The following is an 18798-nucleotide window of genomic DNA, read 5'->3' as shown; positions in this document are numbered from 1 at the left end:
ACAATCTTAATACTGTCAGGGTATCTGTCTTCTCATACAAAACAGGCTCTTTAAAAAAACTTATTAATATTGTTTATATGTTGGTGGTACACTGTATTTTGAAATGTAAGACTTGAAATATTTAGTAATTCCAACTCCCCCACCCCCAATTAGGTGGGAGTGACATCTCAGAAAACCATGAAGTTGCTTCCTGCATCTGGACGTAAGGCAACACAGAAGGTACAGAAATGTATCCATTTAAAATATTTCTATCCGATGTTAACATGTACAGACAATACTTTGAGGACAAATAGCTCTAATGAAATAGAAATAACATAGTCTCTTAAGAGCTTTTTTTAATCTAGTTTATGTGAAGTATCCTCTTGAGACTGCAGTGCCTTGAGAAATGGGTCTTTTAATTTCAAAATTATATCTGTTAAATGCTGCAGAACAGTTACCGGAAACGGTGGTGTAGTTTGTTGCTGCACTGTTTTGTAATAAGTAGATCTGTTCAGTGTTAATATATATATTATTTTTATTATAGGAAACTACTATATTTAGGAATTTGAAGATGGCTATAGCATAGTGTGACTGAGCAGTGAAGAGTTAGCAGCTTTGGATGGGTTGAGAAGTTTGTTTGTATTTGTTTTTTAAAATACCTTTTTATTATTTTTCCAACAAGATAACAGAAATAGGAAAGAAACATAGAAAAAGAAGAAAGATAAAAGTAAATTTACAGTTAACATCTCTTGGACATCTCATAATTACATACATCAATTGGGGGTTCAGCAGCCCTCTGTTTTCCACCTTCCAACACACCTTCCAACACGCCGTCTATTCTAGAAAGAAAAACCGAATCTTGGATGAGGGTGTTGACCCTGTGCTAAATTGTAAATTATGAAAGGTTCCCAAATACAAATAAATGTTTCATCTGAAGTATTCTGTAAGTAAGCAGTAACCTTAGCCATAGAGACATATTCCCATAGCTATAATAACCACTCATCTACAGTCGGGATTTTTTGTTGTCTCCATTTAGCAGCATATAAGATCCTGGCTGCAGTAATCATATACAAAGACAGCTCCGTATACTTGGTAGGAATATAGAATTTAGTCATATTTAACAGAAAACCTCTGGAGAATCAGAGAAATTTATGTCTAAAATTTCTTGCATCTTAAGGTGAATTTCCCCCCAGAATTGTTGCGCTTTGCTACATGTCCACCACATATGATAAAATGTCCCTGCATGGCCCTTACACTTCCAACAATCTCCAGAGTAATTACTATCCATCTTTGCAATCATCATGGGAGTAATATACCAGCGAAAATATGTTTTATACTAATTGTGACAAGGGATGGCTAGAGAGGAGAAAATTGCTGTATATGCTTTGATGATTTAAGAATGAAGTGGAGTTTTAGCAGAGCAAATGGAGAGAAAAGACATTTGATTGATTGATTTCTATAAATTTTGTGTAACAATCTGTTGATCTCACACACACACACACACACACACACACACACACACACACACAAACTAACTTCTGAATCTAAAAGGAAGGGATTTTTTTCAATGTTACATAAGGAAAAAACCAATGTGACCTGGTGGCATTGAATACAGGGACAAAGGAGAATTCAAAGATAAAGCCTAAACTTTGTATCTGGTCATAGGGAGGGTGGTGGTAATACTGCTGAAATTAATCAAGGAGAAGAAAGCTTTAGAGGAAAGATTATGTTCCTTTTTTATGTACTAAAACAGCAATGAGATATCCAAGGCACAATATCAGAAAGGCATTTGCAGCTGAGTGACTGGATAGAGGAAGAAAAGTCTGGCACAGGAACCTATCCTGTATTTACCTGAATCCAAGACTAGGTTCCCCCCCGCAATTTTTTGATGTTAGACATCTTAAATTCAGAGTCCTCTTCCTTTCAGGTAAATACAGGTATTTAACCTGTATTTTTAAAAGAGGGTATTCTTATATTCAGCATTGTCTTCTATTCAAGTAAATACGGTAGTTTGTTATCATCCTCATTGAATACAAATACATTTCTTTTCTTTGAATATATTTAGAACTATAGCATTGTTTTTTGTAATTTTGTTTTCTTTTGTACATTTATGCAAAAATAAAAAGTATATATAAAAACTTATCTTACATTATTGATAGGTTGTCATTGGAGATCATGATGGTGTTATTACCTGTTTTGGTATCAAAAAAGGAGAAGCTGTGGTAAGTCATTTAATAGTTTATATAGTAAGTTGTTCTTCACCTCTTCCTCATCATGATGACTGGTGAGGAAGAGGTGAAGAACTCCTTAATTTACAACCATATGCACTCACTAAACTTATTTAGGGCAGATCCTTGCTTGGGAAAACTGAAAGGAAAAAAAAGGTTTGATTTTGTGCTTGTGGTTTTATTCCAGACGTTTTCAATAGAGATAAAGAGTGCGATCCAGAGATCTGCATAAAACATCTACACATCCACTGGAGTAAATTGGCTTCTCTCCACAGAGCTCTCAATGTTTTTTTCTGAACTTGGGGTAGAATTTTGGGAATTTGGTGGAGGGAGTTATTTCAATAAACTCTATTCCCTGAAGACCCCTCTGCTATATAGCTGGTTGAGCCAACTGCTGGAAAACATGGACCTTATCACCACCTTTCATCACTTTGTGACCTTCATAGGAGACTGCTGTAATGTGGCTTACATGGAGCTGCCTTTGAAGTCTGTTCAGGATTTTCAATTGGCACAGAGTACTTTTATGCATCTCATTACAGGAATTAAGAAGTGTAAACACCTTCAGCTTATACTTTGGCAACTACACTAGGTGCATGTGAGCTTCCAGGCACAATTCAAGGTGCTGAAATTAGTACAGAGATTTGCAGATTATCTGGATCAAGTGTATCTTAAAGAATGCCTCTTCCCACATGTCCCCCCCCCCCCCCCGGTTAAGCCACAGAGGTTCCGCGCCTCTTCACTTAACTTAGATTTGTGAGATGCTAGAGCAGGGTGGTCTCAGCTGTGACCACTGGTGGCCATTCAGAAAAATACATCATTTCTTCCTCAAGGAGGAAACTTAGGGACAAATTAAAGTGTCCCTGTGGTCGATGTTCTGTTTGCTTTTTTGACTTTTTATTCACAGGCACAGCATAGTTGCTAGTGTTTGGGATGTTTTGAGGCTCTGTGTATTTGATGTAAATGAATTTTGTGATAATGAACTTATTTCCATTGTAAGCCACTTTAAATTTAAGATGAAATGAGATCAGATTGCTAATCCACATACCAAGGCTCAGGAAATCCACTAGTCTACTAGTCTGTGACAAGTGAAAATGATCCCTGACGAGTGAAAAAAACTCGTAATGCACCAGCATAGTTCAAGAACCATCTGATGAGTAAAATATTTTGTCTGGCTAGTGAACTGAGCCAATGTTTCTTGACCCCTGGCACATATCAAATAATTTATTTATTTCATTTGAAATAGTTATATCTCACCCCTCCAGCACAGTGCTGCTTAGAGCAGTTCAGAGCAACAGATCATAATAAAATAATAATAATTTAAAGCATATTAAAAATACATATATTTTCTGTGTTAAAATGGTATTAAGCTTCATTTTATGATGACACAGAACATTATTGGCCTACTTTCCACATGGGAAGTCCCCTTTTGAGATTGTCTTGCTGTCCATGTGTCCATCCGTCTTTGCAATGCCTACACTGATTTGCACCAAATTGGGTGCAGATGTTGATGTTGCATTACCAAATCTGATGCAGATGTTGTCCCCACATGGGGACACCTGAACGGTGCAGTTTGTGATGATGACATGTACGCTGATCCAAAATGTAAAGAAAGTAAGTGGATTAGTTCTCACCTTGACTGCTTGTTTTTCTTTGCCTTTTTAGCCAGTATTCAAGACCTTACCAGGAGAAAAGATTGCACGGTTAGAACTGGGAGGTGCTCTTAATACACTCCAGGAGAAAATCTTTGTGGCTGCAGGATCTGAGGTTAGAGGCTTCACAAAGAAAGGGAAACAGTTTCTTTCGTTTGACACCAACCTCACCGAAAACATCAAAGCTATGTATGTATATTGAAAATTGTGTAGTAGTGGTGGTCTTGGATGTGTTGCTTTTATTAAGTGCTCATTTGTTATCCTGGTGAATGAATCAAATATCTGACACATTTAAACACTTTTTTAATAATCACGTGTATTGAATAGACTTAAATTTAATACTGTTTCTTTGATTTGAATCTTTTCCAACTATCTCCCCCTCCCAGTGTTCCCTCTAAGGCGTGTGCATGTGCGTGCGCTCACAAGTTCATTGATGTCCGCTCAGTAAACTTTAGATCCCGCTCAAGTTGAATCAGGAAGGCCCCACTCTGAATGCACATGCACGTACACTGCCTTGATACTGCGACCCAGAACGCAACTCATTCCGCACATAGATGAAAAAAATTAGAGAGAACACTGCCCTTGCCCCCAGTATTGTTCTATCTGCATGGTTTTGTTTAAAGGATAAGCTTCAGTCTTGCACTTGTGTAACTGAAGAATTTTGCCTTTGGAAGCATATGTTGAAATGCAGTTAATTTAATAGAAATACAATAAGCATCGACTGACATCCAGACTAAAATACTCAGTGGAAATCCTATTAAATTTATTTATTTATTTATTTGATTTGTATACCACCTTTCCAAAATGGCTCAGGGCGGTTTACAATTAAAACAAACCACTAAAACAGTAAGGAGCTAAAACAAATTAAAAAACAATATAACAATTAACAATTTAAAAACATTTTAAAACAACAATTAAACAATTACAGTGATTAAAAACCCCAAAATCGGGTTCTGAATTTTAAAATAGACCAGATATTAAAACCCCCAAAATGTAGGAAGCTGAGAAAGCTTGGGTGAAAAGATGGGTTTTCAGGTGTTTTTTGAAAACTGCCAGAGATGGGGAGGATCATATCTCAGCAGGGAGCGCATTCCACAATCTCAGGGCAGCGACCGAGAAGGCCCGTCTCTGTGTAGCCACCAAATGGGTTGGTGGTAACTGGAGACAGACCTCCTCAGATGACCTCAATGGGCAGTGGGGCTCATAATGAAGAAGACGCTCTCTTAGATACCCAGGGCCTAAGTCATTTAGGGCTTTGTAAGTTATAACTAGCACTTTGTATTTTGTCCGGAAACCTATTGGCAGCCAGTGTAACTCCATCAGTAAAGGAGTAACATGGTCTCTCTGAGATGACCCAGAGACCAACCTGGCTGCCGCATCCTGAACCAACTGAAGTTTCCGGACTACGTACAAAGGCAGCCGCACGTAGAGTGCATTACAAAAGTCAAGTCTGGAGGTTACCAACAGATGTACCAGAGTTTTGAGGTCATTGATCTCGAGAAACTGGCACAGCTGGCGTATCAGCCAGAGCTGATAGAAAGCACCCCTGGCCACCGCCTCAACCTGAGAAACCAGGAAGAGGTGTGAATCCAGAAGTACTCTCAGACTGTGAACCTGTTCCTCTTGGGGAAGTGTGACCCCATCTAGAACAGGCAGATCAAAATCGTCTCTAGAGTTCTGACCCCGCACAATAAGGACCTCCATCTTATCTGGATTCAGCTTCAGTTTATTCTCCCTCATCCAGCCCATTACTGCTTCCAGGCAGGCATTTAGGGAGGATATGCCATCTCCTGAAGAAGTTGACATGGAGAAGTAGATCTGGGTGTCATCAGTGTACTGGTAACACCCAGCTCCAAATCACCTGACGATGTCTCCCAGCGGTTTCATGGAGAAAAGCATTGGAGAAAGTACGGAGCGTTGAGGGGCACCATACTTAAGCTCAGATTTTGAAGAGCAACAGTCTCCAGTCGACACCATCTGGAATCTATCCGAGAGGTAGGAGCAGAACCACTGTAGAACAGTGCCTCCCATACCCAACACCGTCAGATGTTCCAGAAGGATTCTATGGCCGATAGTATCGAAAGCTGCCGAGAGATCCGAAAGGACCAACAGAGTCACACTTCCTCTGTCAATTCCCAATTGGAGATCATCAGGCCAACCAAAGCAGTCTCCACCCCATAGCCCGCCCGAAAACCAGTTTGAAATGGGTCTAGATCATTAGTTTCCTCCAAGACCGCCTGGAGCTGAGAGGCCACCACCCTCTCAATTACCTTGTCCAGCCATGGGAGGTTGGAAACAGGCCTATATTTGCTCAGCTCTGAGGGCTCTAATTAATGCAAGCTTCTTTAGAAGAGGTCTAATGTTTGTCTCCTTAAGACAAGTAGGCATCCTGCCCTCCCTCAGAGAAGCATTTATGATTTCCACCAGGCTGCTTACAACAACCTCCCTGCTAGATTGATCAAGCCATGTTGGACAAGGGTCAAGAGAACAAGTGGTAGGCCTCACTGCTCCAAGCAGCTTGTCCACATCCTCAGGAGTCACAAACTGAAACCGATCCAGTTGAATCACATTAGAGGAGTCGTTGGGCACCTCCAGCTCAGACATCAAATTAATTGTCGAGTCTCCATCCGAATCCAAGAGATTTTATCTGCGAAAAACTCTTTAAACACATCACAGCGGGTAACTGATTACTCCAAATTCTGGTTCAATGGAGGCAGGGGGAGGGGGGGGCAGATACTAATCCCCTCACAACCCTGAACAACTCTACTGGATGTGAACTCGCAGAGGCAATACGGGCAGAAAGGAACCGCCTCTTTGCTGCACGTACTGCCTGAGCATAGATCTTTAGATGTGCTCTATGTTACAATCTGTCAGATTCGAGTCGAGTCTTCCTCCTTTTGCGCTCCAGTCGCCTACTTTGCCACTTCAGCCCCCGTAGATCTTCCGTATACCAAGGGGCCAAATTTGAAGCAGGTCAGAGGGGACGCTTGGGAGCAATCGTGTCTACTGCCCTGGTGAGCAAGTTGTTCCAATTCTCAACCAGGGCATCAACAGGATCACCAGCAAAGCCAACATTAAATCCCTCCAAGGCTTCTTGGAATCTTAGTGGATCCAATAACCTCTTTGGGCGGACCATTCCAATGGGCCCCTTGTCCCTGCGGAGGTGGGAAGTGGTTGTAAGTCCAACCTTAACCAGATGGTGGTCCGTCCATGACAATGGGGAAATCACAGGAGTCCCCACCCACGGAACACGACCCTGATCAGAGTAAAATACCAAATCAAGCATGTGACCTGCAATATGCGTCGGTCCAGAGCCCACTTGGGATAGGCCCATAGTTGTTATGGCCGCTATGAACTCCTGAGCTACTCCGGACAGATTGGTCCCAAAGTGAACATTGAAATCCCCCAGCACCAAGAGTCTGGGAGACTCCAACGCAAGTTCCGTGACCAAGTCCGTGAGCTCAGTAAGGGATTCCGCTGGGCAGCGGGGCGATCGGTACACCAACAGAAGTCCCAATCTACTCAAGTACACACTCAAGTACACACATTCAATATGGTCCGATACCCTGACAGGGACCCTGGTAAGGGAGATGTTATCCCTATAGACCACAGCCACCCCACGTCCCCTCACCTGCTCCTCTACAGAATATCCTGGAGAGAGAAGCTGGGACCAAACTGGACCACTAGCCTCCCCCAACTAAGTCTCGGTAATACATACCAGGTCGGCCTGGTATGTATTACCGATTAGGTAGTCCTTTAGAGTAGCTCCTGAGTAGTACTATTAAGAAACTTAATCAGAATGTCATTCATGGAAATTAGTTGAGTCATTCAAATTTAATCAGTTAAATTTTAATGATAAGGCTAAAACAGTGTGGCATTTCAGCTGCATCACAATTACATTACATTAAATTTTGTAACTGTTTTTTCCACAGTACCATCTGTACTTTATGTGCATATTACTTTAATCTACTGTAATTGATGTAGTTGCAAAATGTAGGGTAGTTTGACATCATAACTTTATTAAATACTGATGATGTGCCAGAAAAATCTGGTGGTTATATTTTCAGCAAAATGTGAAACCTATTATTGCTACCTATAATTAAAACGTTAGTGTATTGGCTCTTGCTAACCCAAAGTAAACAAAATTTATAATATGAATACTAGCTGCTCAGCATTTTTGGATATATATTTTTGTGTGTGACTATGCAAATTGTACTTTATCCAGTAACCAAACATTATTTTGTGGTACTTACTGAATTCTACCTTCAGTTTTAGGAATTAGTGATGAATTGGATTCAAATTGATGATATTAATAATAATAATAAATTATTATTATTTTTAGGCATATATCTGGAGCGGATCTTTTTCTTTGTGCGAGCTATATCTATAACCATTATTGTGACTGTAAGGACCAGCACTACTACCTATCAGGAGATAAAATCAATGATGTTCTCTGTCTTCCAGTAGAGAAACTTTCTTGCATTACACCGATATTGGCATGTCAAGATAGAGTTCTTAGAGTTTTGCAGGTAAACCTTATTTGCTTATTGCCATTTTCATATATTGATAGCAGGACCAGTAAATAGCCAGTAAACATATTGTTGGGTTCTGTTTCATGAAATAGAGAACTTAATGTTTGGTTTTATTTTGTTTGGAGCCTCTTATTCTGTCATGACTCCACAGAGCCTTCAGGACAACTGCAGAGACCCATGTGTTGTGCATGTAAACACACATGCACTTCTCAGGGAGCTGCAGCCAATCCTTGCTCTTTGGTGCATATGGCAGGAAATGCATTTACTGTGTGCACATGTTTCAGATTGATGGTGTACTGTGTACACACACACACACACACACACACACACACACACACACACACACCACAATTTCCTGCTTTGGCCGGATGCAGATGTGCACTATAACTGCAGTTAACACTAACCAGAGTTAAAATTCCAAACTCCAATTTGCGTAGCAGACGTACAGTGAACTGCTGTTAGACTAACTGGAATAGAGGGAGAGGGGAGCCCCTCCCTGCTGCATGGCCTCCGAGCCCAATCCCAGCTGGCTCTGCAGCCAGACTGTGGGCAAAGTGTCACCACGTCAGCCGCTCGGCCACGTTTGGCTGCAGTCTCCAGCGGGGCGTGCCAAGCATGATTCTGCATTTTCGGAGCGCCCCGTCCACCCTCTACAGGGGAAGTGCATTGAAAGCCCTTTAAATTTCTTGCAATGCCAATGCTGCTTCTGCCAACCATGGCACTGCTGCCCCCCCAGGTGGCCCTGCACCCCGAAAGCACCGCACAAACTCCAATTCCCTGGGGGGTTGGGGGCCTGGGAGAGGGGGATGGAATCCCATTTTCATTGCGGGAGGAGAGGGGAGAACCCACAAGATATGCAGATGGGGCGGGCAAAGGATGCTGTGGGGTGGGGTCTGTACCGACATGACCAGGGAAGATGTTGCAAGGGGAGACCCTGGCAGAGCACTCCAGCCAACCCCATCACTAAGCCGTTGCAAGCAGCTTGCTGCCCAGTTAGCTCACACTCTTATGAGAGGGTCAGTCTATTGGAGATATGCCTGTGCCTGTTAAGGCATTATCCTCACCCGCAGACTGCAAGCTCATGAGTTGAGCTGGCCACTTAACCACCAGGGACTCTCTAATGGCCCCCCCTAAAATCTTTGTTGAAAAATAGTGGGGGAAATCCTACTTCCCTCTCCCCAAATCCCTCTGCAGCCTTGCATGTACTTCAGAGGATATTCCCACACTCCATCTGCCATAGCCTGGCCATGCACATGGCTGTTGGGTGAGCCAATGGGACAGTACATTCACTCAAGCTTTAAAGGTCCTGGTCCTGTCTGTCTGTGCACCATATGCAGATAAGCGGGCATGGGGAATCGTGGGAAAGGGCACTCTCCTCTGATCCCCTGACCCTGGGGCAGCTGAATTGACTGCAGGGGCTGCTGGCGACAGTGCACCTGGGCACAGGTCCAAATGGACAGGCAGGGGACTGGTTTTCCAGGCACCTCAGCCACTGTCTCCAGGAGCAGGAGAGCAGTTTCTGGGATACCCCTGCCCGCCACTTCCCAACACACAGCAACACAGCTCTACTTGGAGCACCCATGGACTAACACTCTCGTTAATGGGTGTAGTGTGTGTGGCCATTTTGTGGTCACACTCATCATGTTTTCAGGAGGAGTAACCAAGGCCTTATTCATGAGTAACCAGGGGTTGCAACCCCTCCCCCCTGAGGAAGTGGCTGGACCCCACTTCCCCACCCTTTTTGTTGTTGAAAAAAAAAGAATAGATTCCCTGAAACCTCTCCACACTCTTCCCCTATGTGGACCTGTAAGCACCCAGAGGGCATCTAGATGCCCCCTTTCCCCTTGCTCTGGTGCATATGTGGTGTTAGTTGAGGGCTAGAAGCTGGCACAGACCTTTTGACCCATTCAGAACTCCGGGTTCCTGGTCCACCCTTCCTCTGATCTGCAGGCTTGGGGATGGATGGGAGAGGAGAGCCCTTGCTCTCTGGACAGTTCTAGAGAGTGGGGTGGCTGTTCCAGGGCGCTGTAAAGGGTAGCCCTGTGCACATGGACATGTAAGCAGGAAGGGGGCATGGTATCACAGCAGCCTGTCTGTGGTCCCCAAGACTAGGAATGTATTTCCTGGGATAGCACTCCCTGTGGCTGTGAGCCAGAAAGCATCCTCGTTCTGTTCAGAGCACCCATGGCCTGACGCTCTCGTGAGGGATGTGTTAGGTGGAGGTTAGGTGGATGAATGTATTGCCCTCTTGAATCAGCTATGTTTATCCTGGGCAAATCACTTCTTTCCTCTCCACTCTGATGATCCCTCTCATGAGCTGTCCGGGGATGTCCCCGTGACCTGTCACTCTCATGCCCGGCCACTGACCCTTTGGTCAAGTGATGAGATCCTTGAAAAAAGATCTCAACTGACCCAAGACAGTGACCTGTCCTGCTCATGAACTAGCCTCTGTGGGCACAAACTCTCCAAAGGGGAAGGGGCTGGGGCCCCCTTTCCCACCCTTTCTGTGTGAAAAACAGAACTTGGCTGCTCCAGCTTCCTCTTTGGGGGCCTGCCTTTCAGACCTTGCCAATAGCCCCCCCCCCACACACACACACAAACCATTTGCATGGATGGTGCGGGCAGTGGGCTGCAGAGCAGACCCTTCCAGCCATTCAGAACTCCCAGGCCAGGGCTGGTGTTCCGGTGTGTGTATGTAGATCTTGAGTTGTGATTCCCAGGAGTAGATAGCCCTGGTTTCCAGCCAGCCTGGGATGGCTGCATCGCCCATTGGGGGCCACAAGTAGAGGTGCACATCTCCATATTGGCGGATGGGTTTGACAGTGGCTTGGTGGCAGTTGCTGAGACCTTGCCTGCGTGCCGGCCCCTGCAGCTTTCCTGCATGGAGCATCCTCCCTTGCTCCCCTCAGTCTGCCACTCTTGTGAGAGAGAGCGGTCCATGGGCAAATGGGCAATTCTGCCACACTCTGAACCACTACTGCCACAGTGGCTTCACCTGTGGACTATCCTGCTCATGAGTAAGATTTAGGGAGCAATTATCCCTTCCCCTGGGGAAGGGGCTGAGCCTTCCTCGCCCTTTCTGTGTGAAAAATAGAACTTGGCTGCTCCAACTTCCTTGCTTGGATCAGCCTTTCAGACCCTGCTAATAGCACCCCCACTCAAACCATTTGCATGCATGGTGCAGCCAGTGGGCTGCGGAGCAGACCCTTCTGGCCATTTGGAATTCCTGGGCCAGGGCCGGCGTTGCAGCATATGTAAATCTTGAGGCGTGGTGATTCCTGGGAGTAGAGAGCCCTGATTTTCTGTCACCCTGGGACGCTTGCATTGCCCGTTGGGGGCCATGAGTAGGGATGCACATCTCCACATTGGCAAGTGGGTTGGCAGGGCGCAGGGTTTGACAGTGGCTTGGTGGCAGTCACCGAGACCAGGAAAGCACTCGCCCAAGTGCCCATACCTGCAGATTTCCTGCATGGAGCAGCCTCCCTCGCTCCCCTTAGTCTGCCACTCTCGTGAGAGAGCAGTCCGTGGGGTAATGGGGTGCTTTTTATCGTAAATTGAGAGCACCACTTTGTACAACATGAGTATCATCTCATTCATTTGGCATTCATGGCCCACAGATGGTTCTTTTCATGAGTAAGGAAGCAAATATCCCCACCTGGGGAAGGGGCTGGGCCTTCCTTCCCCACCCTTTCTGTGTGAAAAATAGAACTTGGCTGCTCCAGCTTCCCGACTTAGTTCTGCCTTTTGGCTGCCCCCTCCCGGCACTATGAAGGGATGATCTGCCTGTGCTTCCACTTGGGGTTTCTGTGCTTGTTGGGGTGTTTGTGCTTGTGGACACCCATGACTGTTGCCCCCAAGTGGCTATACAGCTTGACAGGCTGGCTAGTCTGGGATGGGGTCGTGTTGCCATCCCTATAGCCTGGTAACTCCATAGCTGCAAGGCTGACAGGAGGGGCGTGGCTGGTTTTCCGTGGCTGGTTGCCAGCGAGAAGTGCCGAAAGCATGGAGAAGCTACATCCTTGGGTGGGTATGAGCCACTGCATCTATGATTGGAGTTTGGAAATGGGCATGTAACCACGGTTATGGGTAAATCTGCCTTCGGGCGTAATAGTTCAGCCGCAAACCCACGGTTGTTGGCAACGAAGGTTAGAGAAACCATCAGGTCCCAATTGGAGTTTGACATGGCAAACTGGAGTTAACTTCAGACCCTTAGCCATGGTTTTGCATGTTCGGGAGTACAAACTCTGGCAGCTTTAACTGCAGTTAAAATGTACATGTGAACCAGGCCTATGTATGTGAACTTGGGGAAACTGTGATTTGTTCTAACTGTAGTTTGTGAAAACAAACCATAATCAACTGTCAAGATTCTGGCTTAGCAAATCAAATCACTCTCTATTACGGTCATGAACCAGCATAAAATATAAAGTTGATTACATATTAAAAGAGAAAGTAACTAAATGTATCCAAGATGATACAATCCCTAAAACCAAAGCAGCAGTTGCTATTAAAACCTGTCCATTACATTTTAAGAGCCTAAAGAGGCATTATTAAAAGGAATTATAAAAAGAAAATAACAAGTATATTATAAAATGATATTCATATAAGTATAAAATGAAGACATGAAAAGATGAGACAATCCCTAAAATCAAAGTGGCAGTTGCTATTAAAACCTGTAAGAGCCAGGATATTAGATAATTTCCTAAAAAGGCATCATTAAAAGGAATTATAAAAGGGAAGTAACAAGTATATTAAAATGAAGACATAGATTAAAACCAGGTAAAAAATAGATGATGGTGTTCTGGCTTAGCATTACAGCCAAACTGGGCCATATAATTTTATGAGGCTATTCACACGAGCGAGCAAAACCGGGCGAAGGCAGCCCAGCCTGGTTTTGCTCACTCATGTGAACCACCAGGATCGCGTCCAGTCGCGGTGGCTACGTGGTGGCAAACCCGCCTATGTAGTTTCCAGCTTAAATGAGGTTAAGGGAGCGAGCACTCCCTTACCTTCATTTTGTTTTAATCATGTGTCTGCTGTGTCTGCTGCAGGGGGTACACTCGGGGTGGGGGAGGGGATCCCCAAGTAATGCACCATGCACCTGCACGATGCATTATTGGGTCATCGGAGGTGGGGCACCGCACAGCAACGCTTCCCTGCGTCCGACACCCAGAGCACCTGAGTGAGGCACGGGAGTGCTACGGGGAAGCTGCCCCTCATCTGGGCAGGCGATCTGCTCGCCCAGAGACCAATGGAGGACCATCTGCAGGGAAGGGAAGGTTAACCCTCCTTCCCCACAGCCCCAGCCCCAAAGCTCTTCTCACTGATTGTGAGAAGGGCTTCTATATTTCAGTTTTTTCCTAAACTTTTGCAGTTTGTGAGATTTATGACTTATAAATATTAAAGAAGGCAAAACAGATAAAAATTAATTAATGAGGCAAAATGTACTATACACTTTGAAAGTGGGAGAGGGGGAAATATTAAACACACAAACCCCTATCTGAAAATCCTGTGTTTGTGGATAAGCTCAAGGATTCTTGGTTGAGTATCAAAAATGATGGGTTGGGATTTCTGGGCAGCCTAGCCCCTCTTTCCTTTGATGACAACCCTGGAATTGGGTCAGCTATGTTTTTCTTCTTCTTACCCATATTCTTTTTCTATAGGTCCCTTACTTTTTTCTTGGTTTGCTGGACTTCTCTATTTCCCTCCATGTCCCTCCCCCCGCCCCCCACCTTGATGCCCCTTGCCTGTCCATTTCCCACTGTCCCTGGGCTCAGCTTTCCTTTTATCCTTACCCTGTCTTTTTCATTTGTATAAATGGGCCTGGTTTTGGAATAAGATTGTGCCTCTGGAGTGGATTGGCTGGGTTAAGCCCTAAATTTCATTCAGGACTCAAGGCAAAAGTACAGTACTGTTTTTTAGAGAACCTTGGTTACAGGTTCCTTCCTTTCAGTTTAAAATTCAGGGGAAAGCAAGGGTGGGAGCAGATTGTATTATAACAGTGTTCTTACTTCATTTTCTTGAGGGATCAGATTTGGTGTATGAAATGGAAGTCCCAGGTCCACCTTCTGTTTTAGCTTTGAATAATGGAAACGGTGGTAAGTAGAATGTACTGATGCATTTTACTTTATTTTAATGGAAAACACAATGTGGGCGTTATTAATTATTTAACAGTTAATATTGCCTAGAACTCGACACTTTGAGTATATAAAAAAATAAATGGAATCAAAACTTTGGGTAAATACTGAGCTCGTTTTGTTGACCTGGAGTTGAATTGGTTCCTGAGAACCAATGAATACATCTCCCTAGCTGAAGCTAAACAGGTCTAGGTCTGGCCAGTGCCTTGATTGGAGACTTTCTGGGAATCCCATACTGTATATGCTGTGCTGAGTTTCACCATGGAGGAAAAATGGGATATACATGTAATACATAAATATGTTGTAATTTAATTGTAGGGATATGCATGAAGCATTTCAGCGCCTCTGTTGCAAGGCACTGAAACACTTCAAGCTGCCCCCATTGAACCGTTTCGGCAGGGGGCACTTTAAAAGAAGGTAGGCAGGTCTTACCTGCTCCTCCATGCCCCCACCAGCTGCCCCAGCATGGCACTGATGAGATTAAACACCCATTGCGCAGCTGTAGGGCTCCCCCCAGCAGCCTGCAGGTGGCGTTGGCACAGAAATGATGTCAGAGCATGAGCAGATGCTATCTTGAGTGGTCAGCATGGTGTTGTTGACTACTCAAGATGGCGTCCACGCATGCTCAGTTCTGTGCTGACGGGCTGCTGGGAGGAGCCCTGCAGCTGCGCATGCACCATGCTGGGGCGGCAGTGGAGGTAAGACCTGCCTTTCTCCTTTTAAAGCAACCGCTTTCCCCTCCCCCAGATGTGCACAAAACACTTTCTGCACATCACTATTTCATTGTGGAGGGAGCATTGGTCACTCACCATGAAGGCTCCTTCTTGCTGCTGGGTCCAAGGGCATCTCACTTGTGGGTTATGTGATCTCATGTGACTCCAGAGGCAGGACTAAGTTAATTAGTTTCGCTTTTGAGGCTGGGAGGAGCTAACCTACCTCAGTTCTTTTAGGCCAAGATGCGATAGGTACTTCAAACTCTAAAAATCTGGTAGAAACTAGGAATAACAACATGTCAACAAACAACCTGACTAGATTACTGCTGCTATTCCTGTCTGGTAATGTGGTCAATAATATAAAACATACCATAAAATAAGTTGTTCAGAAAAATTTGCAGACCTTGATCCCCTGGTTTCTGGACAGTATACGCCGGCATCAAGAGCGGGTTGAGACACCCTTGGACCCAGCAGCAAGCAGGAGCCTTCACGGTGGATGACCAATGCTCTGTTCTCTGCTGCTGGAGTCCAAGGGCATCTCACGTGTGGGGACATACCACAGCCCTAAACCAACCGGGGGGTGGGGGAGCTGGGCACTTACTGTGCAGGAAGGAACTGTTGCAGGACGCACCTCCCAAAAGCTGCCTGAGCGGAGGAATAGGCGTCCAATTTATAATTTTTGGTGAATGGATAAGCAGCGAGGTGGCCGCATTTGCAGATGATACCAAACTCCTTCAGGTAGTGAAATCCAAAACAGATTGTGAGAAGCTCCAAAAGGATCTCTCTAAATTAGGAGAGTGGGTGACAAAATGGCAAATGCGCTTCAACGTTGGCAAGTGTAAAATGATGCACATTGGGACGAAAAAACCCAACTTCAAGTATACATTGATGGGATCTGAGCTGTCAGTGACTGACCAAGAGAGGGATCTTGGGGTCGTGGTGGACAGCTCGTTGAAAGTGTCAACTCAATGTGCAGCAGCTGTGAAAAAGGCCAATTCCATGCTAATGATCATTAGGAAGGGAATTGAAAATAAAAATGCTAATATTATAATGCCCTTATAAAAAACTATAGTGCGACCACACCTGGAGTACTGCATACAGTTCTGGTTACCACATCTAAAAAAGGACATTGTAGAACTGGAAAAGGTGCAGAAGGGGGCAACCAAGATGATCAGGGGCCTAGAGCACCTTTCTTATGAGGCAAGGCTACAATACCTGGGGCTATTTAGTTTAGAAAAAAGTCAACTGCGGGGACACATGATAGAGGTCTATAAAATCATGCATGGTGTGGAGAAAGTGGATAGAGAGAAATTCTCCCTCTCCCATAACACTAGAACCAGGGGTCATCCCATGAAATTGATTGCCAGGAAATTTAGGACCAGCAGACGGAAGTATTTTTTCACACAGCACATAATCAACTTGTGGAATTCTCTGCCGCAAGATGTGGTGACAGCCAACAACCTGGATGGCTTGGATAACTTCCTGGAGGAGAGGTCTATCAATGGCTACTAGTCGGAGGGCTGTAGGCCACCTCCAGCCTCAAAGGCACGATGCCTCTGAGTACCAGTTGCAGGGGAGTAACAGCAGGAGAGAGGGCATGCCCTCAACTCCTGCTGTAGGCTTCCAGTGGCTTCTGGTGGACCACTGTGTGAAACATGCTGCTGGACTAGATGGGCCTTGGGCCTGATCCAGTAGGGCTGTTCTTATGTTCTAATGTGGAAGGTGCCTGCCAGGTGGCTGTTCTGCAGATATCCTGGACAGGGGCGTTGGTTGAAAAAGCCGAGGCCACTGCAGACCTCGTGGAATGGGCAAGACTTTTTGTGGGTGCCCTGAGATTTTGGATTCGTAGTCTAGTGTTATGCATGCCTTCAGCCACCAAGGTATGGCGGTGGGTGCAACAGGTTGCCCCATAGATTGTGGCAAAAAAGGAACAAAAAGAGATTCAGAGGACCTAGTGTGTTTAGTTTTCTTAATGTAAAGTTTAAGGCACCTGCACACATCTAGCTTGTGCCAGGCCTACTCCGCCGGATGGACTGGCTTTGGACAAAAAGAGGGCAAAATAATATCTTGAGACATATGAAAAGGAGAAGCCACTTTGGGTCGAAAAAAGGAGCCTGGAATCAGTTTCACAGAGTCTTCAGAAAAAATACAAAGGTTTTTATGTATAGAGAAGGCCCTGAGCTCAGATACCCTGCATACAGAGGTAATGGTGATGAGGAACACCAATTTGAAGGTGAGTATGCGTAATGGAATTGAGGAAAGGGGTTAGAAGGGAGGACCCTGGAGAGCCTTAAGAACAGTATGTAAGTTCCAGTTGGGAAAACGATAGACCTCTGGAAGGGACAGGAGGGTAGCCCCCTTCAGGAAATGTTTTAGGTGAGGATGGCGCTGCATGGATCTCTTTGATGTCCCCGAGATAAGGCCCACTAAGGAAGCGGCTTGGCGTTTTAAGTTATTTGCAGACAGTCCCTTATCCAGTCCATCTTGTAGAAACTGCAACAGGTGTTTCATGTTGGCGGACCCTCTGTGTAGTCTGTGATGTGCTGACCATCTTAAGAAGGCTCTCCATGTATACTGGTATATCTTGTTGGTGGACAGCCATCTGAATGCTAACATAATGTTGAGGACTGTGGCTGAGTAGCCATGTTATCCCAGGAAGCGCTGTCCAGTTTCCAGGCGGCTAGCTGTAACCAGCCTGGATCTGGATGACATACTGGACCTTGTCAAAGAAGATCTGGTGTGACGGGAAGCATCAGATGCGGTTGAGTGGTCAGGTTGGTGAGTTCTGCGAACCACGGTCTTCTGGGCCAAAATGGAGCCACTAGGATAAGTTGTGCTCTCTGAATCTTTGAATCTGCACAGTACGCGTGCCAGGAGTGGAGTGGGAGGAAATGCATACAGGAGGTCCTCTAGGCATTGGGATGAGAGTGCGTCTATCGCTTCTGCCTAGTGACATGGTAACCTTGTGAAGAAGCTAGGAACTTGTGCATTTATTGGGGTTTCGAAGAGATCTACTGCAGGAAGGCTGAAGTGTTCCGTGATATGTTGGAACATTTTTGGGTTGAGACGCCATTCCCCCGGGAGCAGGTCTGAGCGGCTCAGCCAGTCTGCTATTATGTTCAGGTCGCCCTGAATATGGCGGGCTGTCAGGAATGCCACACGGTGTTCTGCCCGTTGAAATAGTAGGATTGTTTCTGCTTGCAGGGACCTGGACCTTGTTCCCTCTTGGCAGTTTATGTGTGCTTTCGCCGTGGTGTTGTCTGTGTGGATGAGCACATGGCAGTGGAGAATCATGGATTCGAATTCCCGTAGTGCCAATCAGATGGCTCTGAGTTCCAGCCAGTTGATGCTGTGTTGGCGTTCCTGTGTCGACTACCTGCCCTGAGCAGACCGGTGTAGGGAGTGAGCTCCCCAGCCCCTCTTGCTGGCATCTGTGGTGATTATGATCATGGGAGGCTCCATTTTGGCCCAGGAGACTGTGGTTCGCAGAACTCACCAACCTGACCACTCAACCCTTTGCCCACTGACAAGTGTGGGGAGGAGTGATCCACCAGCGTAGGGAG

At 45.3% G+C, this 18798-nt stretch overlaps 1 protein-coding gene across 2 annotated transcripts in view; it reads left to right on the top strand.

Moving 5' to 3' along the window:
* BBS7 (Bardet-Biedl syndrome 7) overlaps positions 1–18798 on the top strand; it is a 57090-nt gene that overhangs the window by 5813 nt on the left and 32479 nt on the right. For both annotated transcript variants that reach the window (XM_053256038.1, XM_053256037.1), the window contains exons 2-6: positions 154–219; positions 2139–2201; positions 3870–4045; positions 8199–8385; positions 14411–14483. In XM_053256038.1, coding sequence (XP_053112013.1) covers positions 154–219; positions 2139–2201; positions 3870–4045; positions 8199–8385; positions 14411–14483 — 565 coding nt within the window. The remainder of the gene's footprint in view (positions 1–153; positions 220–2138; positions 2202–3869; positions 4046–8198; positions 8386–14410; positions 14484–18798) is intronic.

This window comes from Hemicordylus capensis, chromosome 5, assembly GCF_027244095.1.
Source record: "Hemicordylus capensis ecotype Gifberg chromosome 5, rHemCap1.1.pri, whole genome shotgun sequence".
Lineage (NCBI taxonomy): Eukaryota > Metazoa > Chordata > Lepidosauria > Squamata > Cordylidae > Hemicordylus > Hemicordylus capensis.
This window is presented reverse-complemented; position numbering and strand designations above follow the sequence as displayed.